Raw genomic sequence first — 25,987 nt, 5'->3', positions numbered from 1 at the left:
TGCCCCTGGATCCCTGGAAGTGTCCAAAGCCAGGCTGGACTGGGCTTGGAGCAGCCTGGGATGCTGGGAGGTGTCCTTGCCCGTGGCAGGGAGTGGAATGAGATGCTCTTTAAGGCCCCTTCCCATCCAAACCATTCTGGGATTCCACAGTTCTATGAATCCTGCTCCTGACCCAGCTCTGATGAGGGACTGAGGTAGCCTCAAAAGAGAACAGTCCTGCTGTAAACAGGCCCCCAAAATATATTAAAATGCATGGAAACCTGAAAAAAAAAAAGGGAGCAGAGGAAGGTCCTGAATCCATTATAAATAGCAGCAGAAAGCAGAGACATTTATCAGTGTCTCTCCAAGACGAGCCGGCTCCTTGCCAGAAAGACAGAGCCAAAGGCATCAGTCCCTCACTCCCCTTCTGCTAATTGTAAATTCAAGTTTAATGCCAAACCCACAGAATGCCAGATCGGACTGGTCTCTCAAGCAGAAAGCTAAATTATACATATTGCTCTGTCTGAACAAAATTCCTCGGACAGAAAGGAAGGAAGAGGGATCTGGAATAAGGCAGAATCACTGATATTCGGAGAGGGCTCGGTGAGACTCTCACAGCCAGCTCGTGTGTGCTGGCTGCTGGGAGAGGGAGGGGATTCCACAGAGAGAGAGAGTTACCATGACTCCATCTGACCCCAATAGTTTGGAGAGGACAGGAATCCTCCCCTAAAGGTAGCACTGCCTGCCCTGGGGCACAGGGTGTTACACAACAGGAGGCCTCACAGACTTCTCTTCCCATCGCTGTCACACAAACATGAGGAGTTACTGAATCCAGTCATTTCTATTCAGTTTTTTCTGGATGTTTTGCAGGAGTTTGAAGTGTCTCCTCTCTTTTGTTGCATAAGGTGTGCAGGGAGCCCTGAGCCCTCTCTGCCCCACAACTGCCACTCCTGCTCCCAACACATTCATGCACATTTTTCCTATGTCATTTTCCATAGGAGAAAGAGCCTGTAGGACAGAGGAGCTTATGGGATGACACTTCCAGTTTGCAAGCAGCACATTAATTCAGTAAAGGACAGAGTCAGGAGCACCATTAACAGTTTCCCAAATCTTTCCCCGCTCAGGATTTGCACCCATGAGGTGCCCAGAGAGCAGAGACTCCACTTCTGCATGTTCAAGGCACTTCGGAAACGCAGCATAGAAAAGTTTTATAAAAAGTTTTACTTGGAAAACAAGGAAGAACAATGACATAACTGCAGACAACAATAATAAAATTAACAAAATGCTAATGGCTAACCATTGCTTTGTCCTTGTTGATATAAAAAGTGTAACATCAGATCCAGTGTACAAATACAAAAAAAATTGTGCATAATAAATGTACTATAATTCTGTACATACAGCATAAACCGTTCAATGAGAATGAATTAAATATACCTATTTGTCTCCTGACTTGGAAGACAAAAGAATCAAGTTCCATAGTCCTAGAGTCAGTGTATAAACCCTTTCCAGGGGCTGAATCACGAGCCAACGGTATCCCTGAAAATAAGCACAGTCAAATATTCCCTTAGTGGAAGCCATATCTCATGGGCCTGCTGGTTATGATAAACTAGGAGAAAAAAACACAACATATCAAGTGAGCCAACGTTAAATCCAGACCGAGTTCTTCCCATCTCCTGACTTGCTACTGGCACTGCTTTTGTTTGAGCCCGCTTTGGATTTCTTCCCTCTGGAACTGCTGGGGTTGTTTTGGTTGTTGTAAGCCTGGATGGCGAGGTCCAGGCGGTCCTGAGCCACTTTGATTTCCCTCTGCAGGATCTCCAGGTCGGCGGGAATGTTGCCCTCGTTGCTGCCATACTGCTGTTCCTGAGCTATGTTGGCTTTGTTCTGCTTGTAGGCCATCTTGGCGTTGGACAGCTCCGTGCACTGCATCTGCTCTGGCTTCAGCGCGATGTTGTAGCCCGGGGGAGCCGACGGGGTGTTCCAGGTGAAGGGGTAGTTAAAGGTCCCAGAGTCAACCAGCTCCTTCTTCTTGGCGTTCAACGTGTCGCGGATGGTGCCAAAGCCCAAGTGGAGCATCTCCCAGACATTCAGGAGCAGACACATGCAGCTCACCCCGTACATTATCAGCAGGAAAATGGTCTTTTCGGTGGGCCTGGAAATGAAACAATCGACGTTGTGCGGGCAGGGCTTCCTGCTGCACACGAACACGGGGCTCACCTGGAAGCCGTACAGGAAATACTGCCCCACCAGGAAGCCAACCTCAAACAGGGCCCTGGCCAGGAGCTGCAGCACGTAAATCCTCATGAGCCCATCCTCCCGGATCTGCCGCCGGCTGTCGTGCTTGGTTTTGGAAGGGCTCTGTTTCTCTTTACTGTCCCGGACGCTCTCCACCTCTATCTCTGGGTACATCATGGGGTCTTCCTCGTGGTCATCCTCGGCTTCCTCCAAGGCGCGGTGCTGTTTCCAGCGGATGGGCAAACTCCTCCTCCTGGCTCTCCTGCTGGCTTCGCTGTGCTCCACCATCCGGGCGATTTTATGGATGGCGTAGCCTAAATACAGCACCGAGGGGGTGGCCACGAGGATGATCTGGAACACCCAGAACCTGACGTGCGAGAGAGGGGCGAAGGCGTCGTAGCAGACGTTCTCGCAGCCAGGCTGCTCCGTGTTGCACACAAACTTGCTTTGTTCATCATAATAAATGGATTCTCCTCCCACAGCAATTAGGACAATCCGAAACACAATCAACACTGTCAGCCAGATTTTGCCAACAAAGGTTGAGTGGTTCTGGATCTCCTCTAACAGGCGGGTCAGAAAACTCCAACTCATGGTGGTCAAATGAGTTTATCTAAAAAACAAACAGAACCCCCAAATATTTATGAGTTTATCAGCTCCAGCCTAAACGGTGCAAACTCAACCAAGTGAGTCCAAAAACTCCAGACTTTTACACCCAACACCCATCCATGTTTGTGACCATCACCTGCTATCGGGATCCAGCTGCCAGAATTTGCTTGAAGATCCTACGTCTCCTCCGCAGGCTTTTGAGGAATCTGCTGCAAGGAGAAGCATTCATTTCATTAAAAAATGCACTCTCAAAGCTACTCTCCAGCCCAAGAAAGAGCAGCCCAAATACAGCTGCTCTGTATTCACAGATTAATAAAAACATTCAGAGCAGAGGAGGAAGGCTCCAAAACACAGTGGATGGGAAGACAAGTGCCCATGGGATTTTTGGGTGCTGTTGGCCATGTCCCACCACAGACAGGGGGATTTATTTTAACTTGTTACAGCCTGGGCTAGTGATCATGGTCTCAATCACAGCCCACGGGACACACCATCATCTCCAAAGGCAGTGCCAGCTGTCCTGATTCAGAAAGGGATGATCCAGCCCACCTGTGATGCAAAGACAGGACAACCTGGTGACCTGAGCAGTGTCACCCTGCAGGGCTAGCCTAGGGACAGGGCTGGGCTAAGGAACTTTTAACTATGCTTGGACTATCCTGTGGATGGATTTGGGTCCAGTCCCTCTGGGAGGCTGAAAACCTTCCTTCCAGGTTCAGAAAAGTTTTCAGTGTGGATTTTGTAGTGCAAACCTGGTTAGGAGGAGTTACCTGTCAGAACTTTTAGAAGAGCTGCTCCACAGAAATGCCTGGTGGGTGGGTGAGGGGAGGAGGGACAGCGCTGGCAGGAGCTGAGCGAGCGCCGGAACTGCCGGGACTGGCCATGCTCCCGAGCGGGGCTGGCACAGCATCCTCACTGCCAGAGGCAACTCTGCCAAATTCCAATGGCTCTGGATTCCAGGTTGCCCAGAGAAGCTGTGGCTGCCCCTGGATCCCTGGAAGTGTCCAAGGCCAGGTTGGACAGGGCTTGGAGCAGCCTGGGACAGTGGAAGGTGTCCCTGCCCATAGCAGGGGTGGGACTGGATGGGCTTTAAAGTCCTTTCCAACCCAAACCATTCCACGATTCCATGATAAATTTGCAATCCTAATGGTAAAAATCCTATCCTTGGAAACTCTCATCTGGCAACACTTTGAACAAAACCCAACAACACTGCCCTCCTGGACCTCCAAGGAGTGAAACTGGTAAAACACAGGAAGAATTATTGGACACTGTTAGAGCACAAGGGATGAGGCAACTTTCAGACTTTTGATTATGTCAAATATCAGTTTGTTAAACATTTTTAATAGACATTTTTACATCAGAACAACATTTGGTTACAGGTCCTGAACCCAGAAGTGAACAAATCTCCAGCACTCTGATCTTAAAAGGGATTTATTCTAAACCTGAAGAAATTCCAGGAGACTGGAAGAAAACTAGTAGTTGGGACTATTCAACTTCTTCCATGTTGAACAGAGTTGTGTATAGGCAAAATAATGAAATTTGAGGAGATGCAAGCAATGCAGAATTAAAAGATGTAAATGTAATTCTCCTCTGGTGGAATTCAGTGTTTCACTGAAAAGCCAAGAGCAGGGACATGGTGTGGATGGGCTGTGTGGGACATTTGATTTATCACTTCATGACAGTGGGAGAAAAAAATAGCATAGGAGAGTATTAAGAAAGTCCATATTAAGTGGATCAGAAGTAACACAGGTCTTGACAAATGATTCCCACATTAAATCCAAGATCAGCTCCATAATTACAGCAGTTTTGCAAATCCCTGGCAGCCAGGCTGGATCTTCCCAGGCTTGGCTGGGGAGTGGCTGCTGACAAAACAGGGACATGGGACAGGAGTTTGCAGGCTGAGAACTGGAGATGAGAGTTACCAGTGACATAGGAAAACATGGATTGCTGGAGAGGCTGAGGCCCTTGGAATAGCTCCACTGCCTGCACCTCAGTGCAGCTCAGGACCAGCTGGTTTTGTAAAACCAGAGCAGGGTTTTGTAACAGAGGGAGAGGTTTCTCCCCATCAGTTAGCAGGGAAGGAAGGGAGGCTCCTGAAGGATCAGGGTCCCAGGGAGAGCTGCTGATATGGTGGAGGTGATGGATGTGACCTCTGGCTGTGTCACCTGCAATCAGGAGCCACGAGGGTGATCTTACCTCCTTGTTAGCGAGACAGCCCTGGACGCCTGCGGCTGCATCCTTCAGCAGTTGCTCCAACATCAGAGAGTGGATACAGGAGGCTCAAAACCAGCTGAGGGACGGGGAAGGTGCCTAAAAGTGAGTGATTTAGAAAGATCAATTTGTTTAGTGGGGAAACATAGGATGAAAAGGAAGATGAATCCCAATAGCAACGGATCAGGATCATGATCTGTCATCAAAATTACCAATTAAGACAAAAATCCCCTGCCTTCACTCAGGTGGACAGGCCACCTGCATTCAGCCCTGAAAAGGGGCATGTTTAAATCAGATGTATTCCACAGATAGCAGCTATTAGAGGTGCATGCAACCCTCCCACGGTTTCCATCCAAGCTCCTCTTCAACACAACCCTGCTGTCATCGTTCTATAGAGCACTGGCTGAAATAAAATGTTTTTAACAGGCAAAGAGACCAGAGGTTCCAGTCCTAGTACAGCCCCTTCCTGCAGCAGGGGCTCTGCACCCCCACTTCAGCTGACTTTCACCCAAGTCCAGCTCTGCCACCCAAGTTCTGCATTAGTAGGATGAGACAGTGCTTCAGACACTCAGCATTTCATCCTCTGACTCAGGATTCAGAGTCCAGAGGAGGGGCAGAGTCAGTCTGGGAGTCCTGCCTGTGCCTGAGGAGTCTCCAAAGAGCAGCAAAGGCAGGTGAACCCCACATCTGGAACAGGGCGTTACAGAGGGAAAGAGTCCCAACACCTCCCTCCCACCACACTGCTCCCCCCATCCTGTCACCCTAGGCACCAACAGGACAGCCCTGTCCCCACTGACACACTGTGATTCATCAACTTAAAAAGAGACAAAACCCAAAGGACTTAAGGAAGGGGTTAATTCTCATTCCCTGAAAATGTTAGGCCACACTCTTCACTGAAAGTAAATTACTAAGTAAATTTGAAATTAATTAAACACTGTTGCCAATGCAAATTTGGAGTAACAGCAAGAACCAGCCTTTAAATTTTCATATACTGTCACATTCCTCAGCAGTTAGGGACAGGGAAGTTCAAAATGACTGCAGGTTTCAGTAAGAGAATCTTTACTTTTAGACAAGCTGCTACCTCCCATTGAAGAAATTCCTTCGAGGTACATGCCAGCTTTTCAAGGTGCATTTTCTACCTGCAGCCAGGTAGCAACAACAACACAGGAATCATTCCTGTGATTCCCAAGCCAAATTCCACTGGTTATATCAATGCACAGAGTGCCAGATCCACAGACAGACATGTGCTGAGGTCCACACAGCCCTGGGATGCAGCAGGATTTATCCAACCTGTGGTTAACAACCAGGATCTGCCAATTAGTGGGTCCTGGTTGTGGAGCTGAGAAGCTGCCCAAGAGCTGATTCTCTTTGCCAAGAAAGTGTCACTTAGTCCATTTAGTGCTAGTCCTGAGCAGAGCTGCTGGGACAAACATGGGAAGACCTATGAACAGGCAAAGAACTTCCTGGTCTTTAAGGAAATGTTTTGGTTCAAGCAAAATGACCAGTCATTAAACCTTGGACAGGTTCAGCCCATCAATGCAGTACAAACCCAAGAACTTCCAAGCAGAATTACGGTGGTACCCTTCCGTTCTGTGGGATCAGCCAAGGTCAGAGGGGCTTGTTGTGCCTCTCCAACACGTGCTGCAGCACCCAGACACATCCCAGCAACCTTCACCCAACCTACACCCGCGCTCCCGCATCTGTTGTTTCTGGCAACATTTAACTCAATAATCTTCCAATGTTTGAAAGGAAAGTCTATGGACACTGACACGCATCCGAGAAAGGCAGAATGTCAGCAATTTCAGCTAATTTAAGTCATGCCAGAAAGTGCATTTGAGAGAGACTTTCATTCCTTGTATTTGTCATAAGTTCATTTCAGCACTTCCAGCGGAGGAGGCTCCTTGGAGCGGGCAGGATCCATGATGAAATATCAGGAGGCTTATCTCTGACAGCAAGCTGGCTCCTGAATTAAAGCTTTGCAGGCGCTGACATCCAGAGAGAATGAAGAAGAATTTGGAGCAGGTACATGGGAAAAAAGAAATCAGCTTCAGGTGAAGAATTTCTGGAGTTAACACGACCGCTGTTCACACAGAGGCAGGGAATGGCCCCTAAGGTGTGCCCCTTCCTCTACCCAGCCCATGGTGGGGGGGGTTGGCTATGAATTGAAACATTTAAATATTTTAAATTTCACCTCCTTTCAGCTTTCTCCTCTAACAGCAATGGCCTCCTGCCACTTGGGGAGGGAAGAACTGCCCTGCCGAGCAGCAGTTACTGTAAAATCCTCAAAGTCCTGTCCTTGGATGGGACAGCTGAGGTGGGGCAGGGACAGTGGTGGGACAGGAGAAGGGGCGAAGCTGGAGCACTCCAGCAATGTCCTCATTTCCCTGAGATGGAGGGCACCTGGAGGGCAGGACAGCCAGCACCAGGTGGGTGTTAAAGCAGCCTCATCCTGGGCTGTCCAATCCCAAACTCGTTCAGAACCATTGCCTGGCCTTGTCTTGGCACAAACAGGATCCCCTCAGCTCCATCCCAGTACAAACAGGATCCCCTCAGCTCCATCCCAGTACAAACAGGATCCCCTTGGCTCCAGCCCAGTACAAACTGGCAGCTGCAGCCCCAAGCACCTGAGCACAAGGATGCAGGGAGTGCTGGTTTGGTTTGACATTAGGCAGCCTGTGAGGACCACGGAGCTGGAGTGGGTGATCCATGTGGATCCTGTCCAATTCAAGCTCTTCTGTGACGTTTCTGTGGTACCAGGATGCAGTAGTCCTGTAGTGACAGGACAAGGGACAACGCTTTTAAACTGACAGAGGGCAGGGTTAGATGGCACTTTAGAGATATTTTGCCATCAGGGTGGTGAAACCCTGGCCCAGGCTGCCCAGAGAAGCTGTGGCTGCCCCTGGATCCCTGGAAGTGTCCAAGGCCAGGCTGGATGGGGTTTGGTCTAGTGGAAAGTGCCCCTGATTCAATGGCAGGGACTGGAGAATCCCTAAATCACCTGTTCAGACAAGGCTTGTCTGCAGGAGACTTCATAGCCTCAAGGCAATTGTTAAGGAGAATGAATATATTTACAGAAGACTTCTTTTCCTCCCTAAATTATGTCTTTCCAGGTCATGCTAATGAAATTTGATTAATTTATTAATGATTTATTTGTTTTGTTTTGTTTTTAAGCAGTTTAAAAAGACATGTGCTGAGCAGGGAAAAAAAGAAGAAATGCATGGCAATTCTGTTGTTAATCAAAAGAGGTTTCATGCTGCATGAAAGTGAAATTGGGCCCACGGGCTAATTAAAATAGGATTTGAATTAGGATGAATGAATAATTACCATTATTCATTCAAATCTCATTTACATTGAAAAGTAAGAAATTACATGATTTACAAGTACTTTTGAGGAAGCAGAGGGGTTCATTTTTTTTTTTTTAACCTGGAAAATGAGTAAGACTTTACTGCTCAAGAAAGGAGAGAGCCATGGCCAGACCCAGCACTGGGATGGTGCCAGCACATCCCAAACCCTGGTGGGCACTGTGCTGCATTCCCTGAGCAGCAATTCCAGTGTCCATGCTCCTGAGTGACACAAGGACAAGGATATGGGGATATCCCTGGGATAAGACAACTCAGAGCTATCATCCTTCTATCCTCCATGAAGAAAGTGGGTTCAATCATCATCAATTTTACTCCTATTTCCAGCAATGTAGATGAACAAGAGTAAGAAAAGTGCACTGAATTTTGTAATTTAATCTTATAGAACACTTGGGAAGGAAAAGGCTGGGACTTTTTGGAGAACACACAGTGTTCTTTCAAATAAATACTCTGTCATCTGGCAGGGCTCACGTGGCAACAGCAGAGAATGGTTTGGAAAAAGCCACAATGTCAATGTCAATTTGGAAACCATTTCTGAATGGTGCCTTCCAATCTCAGGCATGCTAACAAGGCTCTGCTGATTCCCAGACCAATCCCCTCAGTCTAAAAAACCCCACGTTGAATTATGAGACCACAGATCCTATGTGGGATATAAATAGAACAGGAAAATATGGGTAAGAGGTAGGGATATAATAAGATTCTTGCGCTGTCAAAAAAATAAAGATGTCAAGTACGTATCTTTTTGAAAATCAACATATACCCACCCGAGCATTCAGCTTACAGATAAACTGGAATTTGCAGCTAAGACATGAACCTCCGGTCGCCTCGGCGTGCCCTCTAGGTACTGCTAACATGGGAAGCCAAGTGACAATTTTAGCAACACTCCCCCGCAGTGACAAAATTCAAATGAAATCACGACGTGTTTCGTGCTGGCCCAAACCAGCTTTTACTGCACCTACAGCAACCGTGCTGCTCCAGGAAGGAGTGTGTCCAGGGCAGAACCCCGGAACACACAGAGCCCAGCAAAGAGCAGGGTCTGTCAGAGCAGCACGGGGACAGGACGGGCTGAGCCTGACTGGAGTTCATCTGAGAGCAGGAGCCTGCAGTGCCAACGGGCTCCATGGAAAATGGAGGCTGGGCTCTACAGTCTCTGTCACCTCATGAGATTTTTGGAGGCCCGTTGTGGGGTCTGTGTCAGGCTGAATCCCTTCACACAAGTTCAGCAGTCAGCATCCCTTCTGAAGGAGAGGAATGAGGTGTTCCAGCTCAGGGACTGGGAGAGAGAGGTCCCAGTTTGGCACTTTGTGAAGCCTGACAGCAGCCTGAGGCTGCTCCACACCTGTCCTGCACACTCCAGGTATCGGGAGGCACAAGGAGCCCCAGGTGATGCCAGCACTGTGGTGATGTGAAATGTGATCAAGGAGGAAACAAAGTGAGCAGAGAGGCCTGTGCTGCTTCAGCCTGCACTGAAACCCTGGCTCCCCAGGGCAGCCTTGGTCACACAGACACCAAAGCCTGGGGAAGCAGCACAGTGCTGGGACCAGAGCTTGGAGCAGGAACAAATCCCCTCCTTCACAACCTGCTGGCAGATGAGGAATAACCCAGTAAGGAAGAGCTGCTGGAGCTCAGAACCAACCCAGTGTTTACTCCACCAGCGTTCTCCCTCTCCCTCTCCTCCAGCCTCACATGTCTCACAGCTCTTCTCCACCACAGTTTAACCCCACTGAGCCTGGTTTGAGCAGCTCCTGTAGGAAATGGGCTTCTGCAGCACTGGCTGGTCATGCATGACCCTCCAGGCCCTGCCTGCCCTCAGCCCTGGTGCTGCTGTGCTTGTTCCTCCCTGCAGAGGAGCCAGTAAAGCACAGAAAAACTCTTTCCCTGTTTAATTCAGCAGGATGTTGAAAACAAAGAATTACAGGGTAGGTAAAGGACAATTTTATTTTTTAATTAAGAATTTTAATCTGAAGCTTAAGCCATACTAGAGAAAACAGCCAACACTACTGTTCTGAGATCAAGTGGTTAACCATATCCTGAGCTCTTGGACTGCCAGCTCAGGCTGTCTGCAGTCAACAGGGCTGGGGACTGATATTTGCACCCTCCAAATGCAAAGATCCAGAGGGCATCCTCAATAAAGACAGTTCCTACCAGCTGAAATGACCATCAGACTGTGTGAGCGTGGCCTCAGTGGATGCAGGTGCACAGAACACTCCGGAGTGTGAGCTGTCAATTCCTGTTCTCCCACACCTCGGGGATCCTGCAGGCTTTTCCATGAGGTGATCACACACAGCCAGCCCTCAGCTCCCAGACACCACAGTTCTTGCTAGGAGCAGCTCCTAGACCAGGCATCCATCTGATGAGACACCACTGCCCCCAGCTCAGGGCTACTAAACCCTGGTTCAGACACACAATGTGTTACCTCCTGACAAAATATGAGACCAAACACTTGAACACCCAACTGGTCTGAGGCTGTGACAGCTCCTTTGTAAGTGACAGAGCCACCCACTTACTTCAGTCACTCCTGAAAGAGCTTAACCCCTAAGTCCCCTATCACTCTCAGAAATGTGCAATATTCTGATAACTGGTAATTTAAACCACATTTTACATCCCAAAGCAGGGTCAATCAGAGCAGATTGCCAGACCCATGTCCAGCCAGGTTTTAAATAACTTTGAGGCTCTCTGAGCAGCCTGATCCTATTAAACAGCTCTAGGGATAGAGATCCCACAAGTATTGAAAAGTCAGATTGGGCAGTCTGATCTGACCTCTGACCATGCTCACAGCAAAAAAAGCTTTTCTTAAGTGGAATTTTTCTGTTTCAATTTTCCATCACCATTCCCTAGGCACCATGGAGAACAGTCTGGGACAACAGCAACAGCAGCAAAGCAATTTTTCCTGTAAGAATGAGCCTAACAGAGAGGGGACAAGTTGCAGGGACTTGAGCCACACAGGCAAGTGAAACAATGACCTGAGATCCTCCCCCTCCCAGTGCAGGACAACTGCCACACAGTGCTACTATCACTGGCATGATATAACACAATATATTATTAAAATATTCAAAATATTGTACTTTTGCCTATTGCATCTGTACTCCAAGTAGTTATTTTAACAAATATGGGCAATGGGAGGGTAAAGATGGAAAAACTGCAGTGGGGAGAACGACAAAAGGCAGGTTCTGAGTGACCAACAGCAATTCAAGTGAGAGTGTGATGGAGCAGGGCTGGGGTTCCTGCACACACCTGCCAACAAATCCCAGCGATGCAGCCCCTTTCAGGACACACCCACCAGCCTGGGAACAGCACAGGGAAAGAAAGGGTAGGAGAATGTCCTGCTGCAAACTCTGCCTGTGCAGGCAGGCTCAGCAGCAGCACTGCCGCTCAGGGCTGCAGCCAGGGACATGCAGGGACAAGTGGAGCCTGGACAATGCCATCCCAGCTGTGACACCCAGGGAATGGCAGCACCTGGGCCCACCTGAGACCTCAGATCATGACCCTGAGCACTGCAGCAAGGCAAGAAGGAACAATCCTGTTTCCCTGGACAGAGCCAAAGGGGTCCAAAGGGAAGAACACACAGGTACCTCTAGGTGTTGCATCCCAAGCAAGCACTGAGGGACAGGTGCTGCTGGGCAGCAGCAGCCTTTGGACAGGCTGGAGCATCCATGCACTTACCTGGATCCCTCCAGCTCTCTGGCAGCGAGCTCTGGGGAAGGCCATCCTCACTCCCATACCGTTCCAGTCAGGCATCAGAGAGATTCCCCTGCCTCAATGTGATTAGCAATTCAAATAACCACAACACCCCTTTAACTATACCCGACTCCACTGCAGCCAACAGCTCCACAGCATTTCCCCACCGGGCTCCTCCTCTGTGCTCAGAGGGATGAGTGTCAAAAGAAAATGACACACTGGAGGCAGCTGACCCAAATATCACTCTCACGGCCATTTCGGGAAAGGAGAGAGAAGCCAAAAGAGAGCAATTCTGTCACCTCCTGTACATCAAAATCAAAGGCTCTCACTTGGCTGAGCGGGAGGCAATCGGATGGGGATGAACACCTAATGCTCCCACCACCATCTTATGACAGTCAAGAGAAACTACGACAGTGTTTGCCTCATAGATAAGGCTCAAAAACTAGCATGAACAGCTTGTAAATGAAACAGACACCACGCACCCCGCCGCAGTCTGCCACAACGTCCCCAGTCACCCATCCTGCAACATGGCAGCTGCTCCTCCGTGACCCACATTCAAAAAAAAGACTTTTATTCCCCAGCTCTGTCATCTGGTCTAGTAGGAGCCACTGCCTCAGCCTACAGCTCCACCAAATCCACGTCACGTTTTCTACAACAGCAGCTCTGCAGAGAGGGAAGGATGGTCAGAGGCAGAGGAGGACACTGCAAACCAAAGCCTCACCATTGCAAACTCTCCCTGCTGTGCTGCTGCTTTCAGACCACCCAGCACTTGGAACAGCTCTGCTAAACTGGGCAGAGCTGGATTGTTCCTGTGCTGCGACACAGAGGAGCAGAGAGCCTTGCAGTGACTTCACCCAACTGTTCATCTCCCCAGGTAGAGAGCATCAAGCTGAGCAGGACAGTGGCCAGCTGTGCCAGATGACACAACAGTCCATGAGGATGGTGTTGGGATGGACAGCCAAGAACAGCACCTTGCCAGACAACAGGTCCACAATGAGCCAGCACCTCGCTCACTCTACTGCTCCTTCAACTTCTCCCAAGTGCTACTAAACCGCAGAAACAGTTGAAGAGTTTTGTTTCAATAAACTTGGTTTTACACACAGTTTATTCTGAGACAAGGAGCAGGGTAAGGCAGCAGATTGCCATACTGGCATTAAAATGTTACTCCAGCTTGAGTTCAACAGGAGTCTTAACAGCTTTATTTTGCCAAAGATAAAATTTAGAATATAAATATGCACATAGATTCACTAAGTGACTTATTTGTTGAAAAAAAAATTTCCTGTAATGAAGTAAGAAACATAAAACTGTCCTTTTCTGAAAGACTTGAATACTTTGAGGCCCCCTTGGGAAGAGACCTGAAGCACTGATGAACTCCCTATGCTCCATCACTCCAGCTGGGAAACACACACACACCAACTGGGGCTTTTCCCCCAGAGAACAGCTGGAAATAACTCCTACTTTATGAAAGGAGGCCAGAAGCCCTTTTCCCAGTGACAAGCATACTGCACCAAGCACACAGTGGCAGGCGGGTCAGTTTTTTCCACCTGACTGCTTTCCATGGCCTTGGATTTTATCAGACTTATTATCGACACAGATTGGGACAATTAGCAGCAAATTGAAGGCAGATCAGCTTCCCAAATGCTTAAGCCAGGATGAGACTTGACAGGGAAGCACTAAGGGGACCAGGGGATGGTTTGTACTGTGTTGTGGGGCCACAGGAGGTGGGAAAAACCCACTGAGACACTGCAGGCACAACTATGGGCAGGGTGACAGTGCCAAGCTTCCCCCGGCTTATTTCCAAGCTTCCAAGATTTTAGGAGGGTGGTGACATCTTGTTAGTCACCGAGTGAACCTCATGCTTGTTCTGTAGATGTTCTCTTCAAGCTGCAACCAAGAGCCCGCAGATCACCTCTGCTTGCCAGGATCCTGGAATGCACAAGGGCTGAGCCATTTCCTAACATGGAGCTGAGCAGGTCTGCTTGCAAAAACATTCTTAATACAAAGGGTAATTGAGTATCTGCTGTGTCACACCTCATTCACTCCAACAAAGGGGAATTATCTGCAGAGAAGATCGTTCCTGATAATGAACTAGTGGTTGGTTGGTGGATTGTCTCGTTAAGGCAATCACACCTACTCTGCCAAGCACAGTCACAACCTGGTTTGGGCTGGAAGGGACTTTAAAGCCCATCTTGTTCCACCCCCTGCCATAAGGGACACCTTCCACTATCCCAGGGTGCTCCAAACCCTGACTAACCTGGCCTGGGACACTTCCAGGGATCCAGGGGCAGCCACAGCTTCCCTGGGCAGCCTGTGCCAGGGCCTCACCTCCCTCATGGTAAAATATTTCATTTTGATGTCCCATCTAACCTTGCCCTCTGTCAGTTTAAAAGCGTTGTCCCTCACCCTATCACTTGAGACCCTGGTAAAAAATGGGTAAAAAGTCCCCATTTTTCTTCTAAGCTCCTTTATACATGGAAAGGCCACAGTAAGGTCTCCTCAGAGCTTTCTCTGCTCCAGCTGAACACTCCCAGCTCTCCCAGCCCATCTCCAGATTCGAGCTCTTCCAGCTCTCAGACCATTCCCACTTCAGATTCCCACTTGTACCCCGAGGGAGTCTTCCCGCAGAAAGCCACCATCAGGAACAGGCTCAACTTTAATGTTACTAAAAGAGATGACAAACTCATCCAGGGAAAATGATGTGACTCCTTTACACACAACTCAAGCACCAGGAACAGCCCCAGGCTCTTTGCCAGCCCCTTCCCCTGGGACTCACTGGGAAACTGGTTCCCACTGCAGGGACTGGAGGGGAGGTTACAGAGAGCCAGACTGAGGAGTCACAGCATGGAGGGCTGGGTGGATTCACTGAGGGGTTAATGGAGCATGGAGATGGACCCTGGCCTGGGCACAGCCATTCCTAAAATTGTCTTGGGACAGGAGGCAAATGTCCTGTCAACTCTGGAAGACAGGGCTTGTGAAGAAAACCCGGACAAAGTGCAGTTCTCTGAACCAAACATACACACAGGACTAATGAGACAGAGCAGAATTAGCAGGCATTGATTATCTGTAAAAAAATGATAAACCAGGGGGAAAATCAGGGTAGCTTCTGCAAAGGCAATTCCAGCCCCGCAGAGGGCTCCAGATCTCCTGGGTTTTAACCTCTGCACATCTCTCTCATCTAAGGCTTCCTGTAGGGACCCCAAAAGGCCATCGGAAAAGGGACTGTCCTTATATGGAGAGACAACGGGGTGGAAGACAAGGGAGTAGGAGTAAACAGTCATTTCCTGCAAGGGAGGGAGGTCTGAGCAGGGGTCACAGGGAGAGGCTGGGACCTGGGCCAGCCCAGGACACTGCCTGGATGTGACCCAGGATCCCGATGGCAATATTCAACAGGAGGTGGATAAGCAACCACGAAGAAGCAGCACAGGGACCATATGAGTCTATGCAACCTGGAAATAAAAAGGCAGATGGAATTCCACATGGATAAAGTGATGCATACATTGAATAAAAAAATAAATCTCAATTTCACCTAAAAATAGAAATGCCCTGAGATGGCCTCAGCATGCAGGAGGTCTTGGGGCTGTCAGGCTGCTCTGTGAATGCTCTAGCACTGCTCAGAATGGCCCCAAAACAGCCACAGTTTCACCAGTGTCTGAGGACAAGCACACCCAGCACACACTGCCGTGTCACCGTGTGCCTGTGACATGCATCCATGCCACGTGGCTCTGGTCACTCTGCTGTATCCCCCTGAGCACCCATGGCTCAAGCACAGTGTGTGGCTCTGGTCCTATCAGGGGAACAGAAGAGAACAGAAGTATGGACTGCCTGATGTGGGAAGAACAGTGGAAAAACAAGAAGGCTGAGAGAGGAAAGAGGGTGGGGAGCTGTGACACCTGGAGTAGCTGGGGAAGGAAAACCCCTTAAAAACTGAAAACCAGAGCTCTGCCCCAGGCAATGGTAAGTCTGTAGGCACAAAGCAGCTGCATGCTGAGATTCATGATGAGGTTCAGAGCTTCTCCCATGCTCTGCTGCAGCCTCTACATGAGATGGGTCAGAAACAGGACTCTGGAGTGGGCAAGATTCCATCTGATCCATGTGGCTGCTCCAAAGGAACCAGGAGCGAGCAGCTCTGGGTGTTGGGGGAAAAGCCCCTCCATGAAGCAGCTGAAATAGAGGCACCAGCAGACGCCAAAGGGAACAGAACTGGTACGTGGGGCTGTTAATCACTGCTCAGTTCCAGCCCCTTGGAATTCTGTACGTGCCAGACGATCCCGGGCAATGGGAACACCTGAAGGGCAGCGATGATTTATTTCTGTCCACGGCTCTCCAGCACAACCCTCCAGGGAATCGGATTCCGCAGACACCCGGATCGATACGGTTTGGTCACAGATTGCAAAGAGAGCAAGAGCAGGCGAGGAATACAAACCAAGCTGGGGATGGCTCTGAGGAGGAGGCTCCAAGTCAGCTCCAGAAGGAGCAAAGACTTCACACGAACCAAGAAATAAAGATAATTTCCATATGGCTCTGTGGAAGATCGCCGTGTGCTTCCTCCCAAACACTGCAATTTTATTTTGCTTTTTAATATCTCAGGAATCACAGTTTCCACTATGAAAATTCTTCTCCATTTCAAAATAGTTTAACTACATATCTGAGCACCAGCTGAGTAACTCCTGCACACGAATCTGCTGTAAGTAAAATTCAGCCATTTCTCAACTACTTCAATGTTTACCATGAGAATCAGGACATATTTAGATTTTTAGGAGGACGTGCTGCATGCAGGGCAGCACACCTGCAAGACACATTAGGAACTTTCATTATTTTACTTTTATGCCATTTAAAAATGTAGTGACACCAAGGCCAGCCTCATGCGTACAACCTACACCCATCCCCTTGCCTGCCTGCAGACACATCTTGAACATCAAGATTATGCAGCATTGGGTGTCATCTTTGTCCCTTAATCCACATCAGAGCCAGGCTTCCAGGAGTTAACAAGGAATCAAAACTCTCCCTCAAGGGAACATGGGCACACACAAGACATACAATCACCCTTCCAGGCTCTTGACTATTTTAAGCATGAGAGAGATGCAGAACTTCACAGGCGATGGCTCGTTCTGAGTCTGGCAGGGCTGCACCACTCACGCCGGGATGTCACCGCGGGCAGGAGTTCCATCCCCTGCTGCCACCAGCACCATCCCTCATCCTGCAGGAGCTGTATTCCCGAGGCACACTCCATGTTTAGACCCAGAAGTCATTTTTCTACATTCCTTCATCAGAAAAGCAAAGCGGAAAGAAGTGTCCCCAACACACGGCACTTTTTGGGAAGACTTTGGGGATGCTCAGGAGAGAGGCAATGCTGTGCACAGCCAACTACAAGCAAACCCTGCACCCCAGGACAGCAGATTAATGGCTGAGCAGCACACCAGAGTGGGGGTTCAATGGAAAATAATCAAATGCAGTTGTCAGCCTCCTCCAGTGCCACCGACTTCGACATTCGGACCGGAAAGGACGGGAGGCACAATCTGCTGGTCATTCATATGGATGCCTGCCCTCCCTCCTTCAGCCGTGTTTCAATCGAGGTCAGGCACGCACACTCAGACTCGTTTTCTGACAAATTTGTAACTAAAAAGCTGGAACTAATAACTGTGAGAGCCCAAAGCTGGTTTCATGGACTTGTTAAAGCAAAAAAGCTGGCTGACTCCACTGATTTCCATCTAGGCAAGGTAATAGGGAGAAATCCTTGACTCCTGTGTATAAATGGAAATCCCAGCTCAGTGAGTCATTTGAGCACATGCCTAATGCAAAGCTTGAAACAAATCCTGCTAATAATCCAGGCTGCTCGCTTATTTACAGCTAGGCATGGCTTAAATACCTGGATGATCTGGAAATACCCCCGAGCCCCCGGAAAAGAGCCTAAACCAGGCTGGTCTGGGAATTAATCACAGTGGTATGAGCAGAACTGCTAATATGAACCGGGGGAGGACTCTGTGTGTGTGTGCTGAAGCATCTGTTCAAGTTTAGGCATATAAAACATTTTTCAGCCCAGTGACTCCAGAGGGAAATGCCTCATACATCAGCTCATCTGACTCAATTTTTCCATCACATTTCCTTTAATACAGTTTTGTCCATAAATCCACTATTTGTTTTTTCCAAATATAGATTTTTATTTATAGCCAGAAAACCTTGTAACTTGTGTTATTGCTCAGAGCCCTGGGTTCTGCTTTGAAATGGAATCACGTTCTTCCTTGAAACGCAATCATTAAGGAATTATTGGCCAGTACTGAGGTATGAAACCAAGTTTTCTACATTTCCAGAAGGAAAAGGGATTTCTTTTTCCTCTAATATTTGCTATTCTCAGCATTTCCTTCACAAGAAATCACCACTAAGATCATAACTTGCCCAGCTACACACTGCATTGTCAATTACCCCACACCACATTCAGGAACTTCCACCTTAAATCTTCATTTTACACCAAAACAAAGTCAAGGTTTTAAAAATCCCAACCACATCTTCCAGACAGTCCTGAATTTGGGAAGAACTGTGCGTCACAACCCAAGCAGTGATAACAATTCATATTTATGGTATGAGGAGGTCAGAAAAGGAAATGTTAACATTACCCTTTCCCCTCCAAGGAGCATTTTGGAGATAAATTCCTTTTTGTGGCTTTTAATGGAAAGCAACGAGCCTCCCAAAACCAGGACCAAGAATGGGCAGTGAACGGGTAATTTGGTGATTTGACATTTCAAAAATATGGGCTTTTCCAGGAGCAGAATTTGGGAATCGAGCAACACTGAACACAGCAAGTGAAATGTGATGTAACACAATTTGACCATTATTAACCATAATTCGAGTCAATAAAAAAGCACAGCCTGTTATGCCATGGCACAAGCTTGGGACAGTGGAATTGCACTGCTGCTGCTCGCGGGAAGTGCCGAGACCAGCTGGAAACACTGATAATGCCAGGGGCTTCTGCAATAAAACCTTCATTCCCTTCCAAAGCAAGGCACACAGAGGTGGCCGTGCAGCCACCCGTGAGGGGCTGGCAGGGGGGTCCAGGGACCATCTGTAACTCAGGGAGTCTCCCTACCTGCTGGGCAGGAATGTGTTTCCCTGCACAGGTCAGCAGGGATAAAAGAGAGCCACCATAAAAATCAGGAAATATTAATGGAACCTTTTTCACGGCAACAATTTGCTTCCTACTAAGCGGATTAAAAATACATAAATTTGGAGCACAAATCAACTCTGTGGAGTTGACAGCACAGAACACAAAGGCTGGAAGCAGGGTGGGAGGAAAGGATCACCTTTCCCCTAAATGAGGCAGCAGCACCCATCCCCCGGCACTGACAACAAAGAGGTCCATTATCCACCAGGGTTTCACTCCCAGTGTTTAATGATTGCTACCCTTGCCCGAGTTCCTGCCGGGGTTCTGGGAATCCTGTCCGAGCAGGATGGATGAGGCACTAAAGAGGTACCTTGTACATGGCAATGCACCTTGCCATTCCCATGTTTAAAAAAGGTGGTGAAAATCTGAAGTGGTGCAAGGAAAGAGTCACAAGATCAGCCCCCTCTCCCCAGCTCCATGCTGATGGTGATTTCTGAGAATCACAGAATACCCTGAGCTGGAAAACACCCACAAGGATCAAGACCCCAACTCCTGATTCCATTGCTTCTTTCCTCAGCCAGCAGCCCCTTACAGGTGCCAATGACTACAAATCACCACAATTCACCCCAGTGAGCAGGGTCTGCCTGGGCTCACACACTCAGCGGTGTTCTAGCAGCTCTCCATGGAAAGCTCACCATTCCATAAGGAGTGCTCATTTCCAGCATCACAGCTGGGTCAAGAACGAGGCATCAGCGGCACTGCAGAGCCCTTGTGGCTCCGGATTCCCCCGGCTCCAGCTCCCTGGAGAAGCACCAAGCACTGGATTTTCAGTGTCCCAATCCATAACACACTCAAGGAAGGCACCCTCGGGATTATCCAACACTAACTGGGTGGTTTTAGGCTACTTTTTTGGTCCTAAATAGCTGGATCACACCTAGGTACAACCTCTGGCACTGGATCTCATCCTTTCCTTGGCAAAAGTGGATGAGGAAAGTTTGGGGATTTTTTTGACGCACAGAAGTTGCTGGCAGTCAGCAAATTACTAAGTCAACAAATCTGTGTGTTAAAATTCATCACAAACTCTCTATCAGCGATTAGATTTCACAGCTCTGAAGAACTTTGTTCTTGTGATGTCTGAAACTACCATCCGATTCCAGAAAAGACTTTCTAAGATACAGTTTCACCCAAGCAACACAATTCCCACACCAATTACCTTTAGAACAACTCAATTCTTTAGAAAAACTGCATCTACAATTAAAACTCTTCAGGCTGCACCAAAACCTTTGCTAAATTCTTAAAACTGGTACAAACTTGCCCAGCGTCTGGGTTTTCTTTTAACCTTCCCCCTGCAGAGGACTGGACCCCTGGAATTCCTCACCTCCTGCACATTCCCAATCCTCTTGGGGCTCTTCTCTGCCTCGTTCAAAGCAAGCACTGTGCTCAGTCCTTGACCCAAACTGTCCAGTTATTTACTGGTATTTGCATCACTTGCACGTTATCTGTGACGAGTTGGGTGTTTGCTTTGAAGTGAGGGGCAAAAGTAGTCCCTAATGAAGGGCTAAGGATGGAACACATCTAGGAAACAGGTATTTCATGACAATTTCTTTTTTAGAATCTTGGATTCAGACTTCTGAATAGCTTTAAAAAACCCAAAAATTGTCAAATCGTTGCATCAATTAAGAAAACCCTTAGATTTGTAAATGGAAATGTTTTCTATTAGCAATAAATCAATAGTCCCCTCCATCAATGGTAGGACAAACTCACAACTCTAGTCTAAAAGCACTAGAGGCAGTCAGAGCCTTTGGTAAAGGAACAGCCTGTCAGTAAAATGTTTTTAATAACTTTTCACCACTCAAACTGATCTAAAACTTGATAAACCCCTTCTAAAAGGACAAGAGGCATCAGGTGACAAACCCAAGGAGCAGCTGGTCGTGTTTTCAACACAGTTCAAAAAACAGAGACACTCTTGTAAAACAAGTTTTACACAAACTTCCAAAGGGACATGTCCCAGTGCTCCCGGTTCTGGTTTGCCCCATGCACTGACATTTCAGTTTGGAAATGTCAGACAAGTTACTGATGCTGGAGAAATACCCTGCAAAGGGCTTGTTCTCATTGAAGGAGCCAGAGAAGGGCTCACAAGGCAGACCCCACACTCAGCCCAGCCCCAGCCCCAGCCCCTCAGCTCTTACCTGGCCACCTCCATGCCCACAGCCATGGTCAGAGCCCCGGACAACCCCGATGCACGCTGCCACACGGGAGAGCCCAGCACTGCAACTGCTGCCCCGCGGTGTCACTGAGGACCGGCCCCTCGCTGGAGCTCTCGGCGCTGCCCAGAGTCGCGCATTCGCCACACACCAAAGTCTGTGACAGCTCAGCCCACCCCCGCCGAGCCACCAGTGACCACAGAGCACCATCCCTGCTGCCCCCCAGAGCTGCGGGAGCGCCGCAGTTAATGCAAGCACTCCTGGAAATCCAGGACTTTCCCTCGGAGTCAAACAGCACAGTAAGGCTCAAATTCCCTTTTAACAATCCTTACCCATCCTGCTTCCCAGCGCCGAGCTTACTTGTTCCCTCAGCACAAGCATAACTTTGGAATAGACTTGGAAAGTACCAAAAATACAGAGAAGGGCACCTTGCATTTTCCTAAGCATGAGTCTTGACAGAAAACAACAACTTTCTCCCTCAAATGACCTGGAGAACGGAGGGTTTGGTAACTGCACTGACAGCTGGTTCATTGAACATCCCCGGGACACAGATTTCTAACAGGAAGGGACAGTTTGGGGTTTTTCTTAACCAATTATGCTTGACTTAGAGCAGGCAGGAGACATGGAAATAATAACAATCAACGGTCTGTCAAATAGAAGGGTTTTGTCCTTCCTCTAATTTCCAAATACCAACCGAACACCCAATGAAAATGCAGAACCTGGTGGTACCAACTGTTGCTCCAGAATCCATATGGTACATCCATGCCCTAATTAATCCCTATGAACTATCTCCTATTTGTAATTAATTTGACGGTGGAACAAAATCAGGACTTCACTGGGAAGCAAGGTCACACTGACCAGAAAGTGTCAGGACTAATTCCTACCAACACAAATGAGAATTGGCTTTAAAAGGACAGTAAAAATAGCTGCACAAATGTCATTCTTGTGAAATTTTACGACTCTGGGTGAAAGTTAGGCCCAACGCAGGCCAAAACTCTCATTATGTGATCCAAGGGCAGGATTCTTCTCCTCGTGCTCTGCATTTGGGTCAAGCACAGAGAATCACGGAATGTCCTCAGTGAGCAGGGACACACAAGGTCATCAAGCCCAGTTGATGGCCATACACAGGACACCCCCAGCAATCCCACCACGTGCCCGAGGGCTTTGTCCAAACATTCCTGGAGCTGGAGAAGCATTTCCTCGAGCAATGCCAAACCGCAGGGCTGCAGCCCGTCAGCTCGAGGCAGGGCTGGCTCCGGCTGCCAGCAGCGTTAGGAACGTTTATCCAGGCAAGGAATTCTGTAAGAGCTGCTGCTGGCAGGGACTGTGCTGGAGCTGTGGCAGCTGACACTGGGGATCCGTGAGCCCCGTCCTGCCTGGAGCCGGGAGGGGGTGACACGGGAAGGGAGGAGGGCGCGGAGGTGACACGGGACGGGAGGAGGCACGGAGGTGACACAGGTGGAGTGTCCCGGTGCGATCTCTCCGTTCCCGCGCTCGGCAGCGCTGAGTTCATCACCGCCGCGTGCAGCCGCGGGCCGGCAGCCGGCACTGTGCCCGGGGAAGCGCTCCAGGCATCACTTCTCTCGGGATAAACAGCCCGGAGAGGCCCGTCCCGGAGCGCGGGGGTGGCGGGGAAGGGGGACCCGGGGGTGACACCGGCCCCTCGCGGCGGCACCGCCGGCGGAGCGCGCCCGGCTCATCCCGGCGCCTCCGGATACCCCCCGGAGCGCCCGGCTCGGTGCCCCCGGGCTCCCGCGCCCCTCAGCCCGCCGCGGCTCCGTCCCCTCGGGGCCCGCGGCAGCGCTCGGGCTCCCGCCCCCCGGTGCCCCCCAGAACGGCCAGTCGGTCCCCTCAGCCTCCCGCCGTCCCCCGTGGCTCCGGCCGCTGGGATGGCGCCGCTCGGTGCCCTCGGGCCCCCGCCCGGCCCGGCCCGGCCCCGCCGCGCCCTCAGCCCCACTCACCGGGTCCGGCCCGTGGCGGCGCCGGGGCCCCTCGGCCGCCGAGCCCGGGCGGGGGGCGCATGCGCGGAGCCCCCTCAGCGCGCGCGGGCCGGGCGGGCGGGGACGGAGAGAGGCGAGCGGCGGGAGGGTCCGGAGCGGGACAGGGACGGGGAGAGGGACAGAGAGAGGGACAGGGACAGCGACAGGGACAGCGACAGCGACACAGAGCGGGACAGGGACAGGAGCGGGATAGGGACAGGGAGAGGGACAGGCACACGGAGCGGGACAAGGACACGGAGCGGGGCAGGGACACGGACAGGGACAGGGATAGGGAGCGAGACAGGGACACGGAGCGGGTTCACGATGTGGACAACACAATGGGGATAGGAACAAGGACACGGAGCAGGACGGGAAATGGGGAGCAGGACAAGAATAGGGAGGGACACTGGAGCAGGGCCATGGACAGGGACACCAGGAGCAGGATGGGGACAGGGGGCCTCAGGTGCAGAGTGGGGACAGGGACATTGGGAACAGGATAGGGGCGGGCAGAGTGGGATGGGGACGCTGGGAGCAAGATGGGGATGGGGATAGCAAGAGCAGGATGAGGACAGGGACATAGGGAGCTAGACAGGGACTGTGGCAGGGTGGGGATGTGGAGACCAAGACAGGGTGGAATGGGGGCATCAGGAGCAGGACAGGGACAAGGACACAAGGAGCAGGACAGTGATGGGGACAGTGGGAACAGGGCTGTGGATGGACACCAGGAGCAGGATGGAGGCAATGGGAGCAAGAAGAGGAAAGGACACTGGGAGGGGGATGGGGACATAGAGAGTGCGACAAATATAGAGGCTTTGGGAGCAGAATGGGTGATGGGGACACTGGGAGCAAGATGGGGATGGGGAGAGCAGGAGCAGGATGAGGACAGGACATAGGGAGCTGGACAGGGACGGGGGCAGTGGGGGTTGGGGACATCAGGAGCAGAAGACAGATGAGGATACAGAAAGCAGGATAGGGACAGAGACATGGAGAGCAGGACAAGAATGGGGACGCTGTGAGATGGGCTGTGGACAGGGACACCAGGAGCAGGACAGGGATCAGGGTATCAGGGGCAGGGTGGGCACAGGGACATTGGGAGCAGGCTGAGATGGAGGAGTCAGAAACAGGTCAGGGACTAGGACACAGCAGGATGGGGACAGGCACATGGGGAGCAGGACAAGAATGGGGAGAGGGGGATCAGGGCTGGGGACAGGGTCACCAGGAACAGGATGGGGACACTAGGACAGGTGTGGGGATGGGGGCATCTGGAGCACAATGTGAATGAGGAAATCAGGAACAGGGTGGGGACAAGGGACACCAAGAGCAGGGTGAAGATGGGGCCATGAGGAGCAGGACAGGGAGGAGGACACTGGGAGCAGGATGGAAACAGGGACATGGGCAGCAGGACAGGGACACCAGGAGCAGGATGGAAACCAGGGATGTTGGAAAGCAGGATGTTGGAAACCAGGATAGAGACAGGAGAAAGGTGGGATGGGGAAATCAGAAGCAGGACAGGGACAAGGGCACTGCCAGCAGGATGAGATCAGGGACACAGGGAGCAGGACAGTGATGGGGATGGTGAGAACAGGATGAACACCAGGAGCAGGATGGGGACAGTGGGAACAAGAAGGGGACAAGGACACTGGGAGGGGGATGGGGACATGGGGAGTAGGAAAAGTACAGAGGTGCTGGAAGCAGAATGGGTGATGGGGACAATGGGAGCAAGGTGGAAATAGGGAGAGCAGGAGCAGGATGGGATGGGGGACCAGGAGCAGGACAGGCACAAGGACACAGGGAGCAGGATGGGGACAGTGCCACCAGGAGCAGGGTGGCGGCACTGGGAGCAAGACAGGGATGAGGACAGTGGGAGCAGGACTGCACTCAGGGTCCCCAAGAGCAGAATGGGGACAGGGACTCAGTGCAGGGCTTATCCCACAAGGAGCTGGCTGCTCGAGGTGCCATGTCCTGTGGGGACCTCTTAAGTCCCTCGGGATGGGGACAAGTGGGGATCAACAAAGGATCGCTCGTCGCTGATGGCCCTGCTGAGGGTGGGGGCACATCCCCCGGGCTGTGTCCCAGTGCTGAGCCCTGATCAACTCGTGCCAAGGATGGTGCCCCCGGTGCCTCAGTGCGTGATTCCACGTGCCTCAGTTTACCTGCGCCACGGCCCGGGCAGGCACATCCCTTGGGGCATCCTGGCCCGCACAGACCCTTTGTGTGGGGAAATTCCAGCCGCACGGAAGGGGCTGCGGTCAGAGGGCAGCCGCACAGCCCCCACTCCCAGGGCAGAGCCGTTTCCGCGGAAAATTCCCAGCTCACGTGCGCGGGGCCAGGTTTGTGCTCGGCTCGGCCCGCCGTGGGTCAGCGTTTTCCAGCTGCTGGGAAGAGCCTGCGTGAGAACCAGCTCCTTCCCACGCCTGCCCGGCCGCGTCCCAACGCCCTCTCCCGGGGTGACGGCCGGGGCGATGCTCAGAACCGCAGAGATCCATCGGGCACTGCAGCCTCGGGGCTCTGCTCTCCGAAGGCAGGTGTGACCGGCACCGATGGCCATCCGCGGGTGTCCCCGGGGCCCCCTTCGGCCCCGTTATCCAGCCCTGGAAAGCCCGAGGCTGGGATGATGGATGTCCTCTTCCTGTGATAAACGGGCCG

At 50.7% G+C, this 25,987-nt stretch overlaps 1 protein-coding gene across 5 annotated transcripts; it reads right to left on the bottom strand.

The window, feature by feature from the left end:
* Nucleotides 1-1,179: 1,179 nt before the first annotated feature.
* Nucleotides 1,180-23,444, bottom strand: GJC1 (gap junction protein gamma 1). Of its 5 annotated transcripts, none has more exons than XM_085040107.1 (4): nt 23,324-23,444; nt 5,011-5,124; nt 2,957-3,029; nt 1,180-2,824 (listed from the first exon to the last, which is right to left on the bottom strand). In XM_085040107.1, the coding sequence occupies exon 4, from the start codon at nt 2,803-2,805 to the stop codon at nt 1,624-1,626; it is 1,182 nt and encodes a 393-aa protein (XP_084896233.1). In that variant the 5' UTR covers nt 2,806-2,824; nt 2,957-3,029; nt 5,011-5,124; nt 23,324-23,444; the 3' UTR covers nt 1,180-1,623. The 5 variants fall into 5 exon arrangements, with proteins under 5 accessions (XP_084896233.1, XP_084896236.1, XP_084896235.1 ...); XM_085040110.1 differs by having other exon boundaries at nt 2,957-3,026; XM_085040109.1 differs by lacking the exon at nt 23,324-23,444 and adding an exon at nt 21,695-22,912.
* Nucleotides 23,445-25,987: the final 2,543 nt, after the last annotated feature.

Source organism: Lichenostomus cassidix, chromosome 27 (genome assembly GCF_008360975.1).
Source record: "Lichenostomus cassidix isolate B80296 chromosome 27, HeHo_3.0, whole genome shotgun sequence".
Classification (NCBI taxonomy): Eukaryota; Metazoa; Chordata; class Aves; order Passeriformes; family Meliphagidae; genus Lichenostomus; species Lichenostomus cassidix.
Note: the sequence above shows the minus strand (reverse complement) of the source record. Positions and strands in the feature narration are given on the sequence as shown.

Bases quoted from the DNA above. Each gene is read 5' to 3' on its own strand.
- GJC1 (XM_085040107.1), bottom strand. From the start codon at position 2,805: ATGAGTTGGAGTTTTCTGACCCGCCTGTTAGAGGAGATCCAGAACCAC.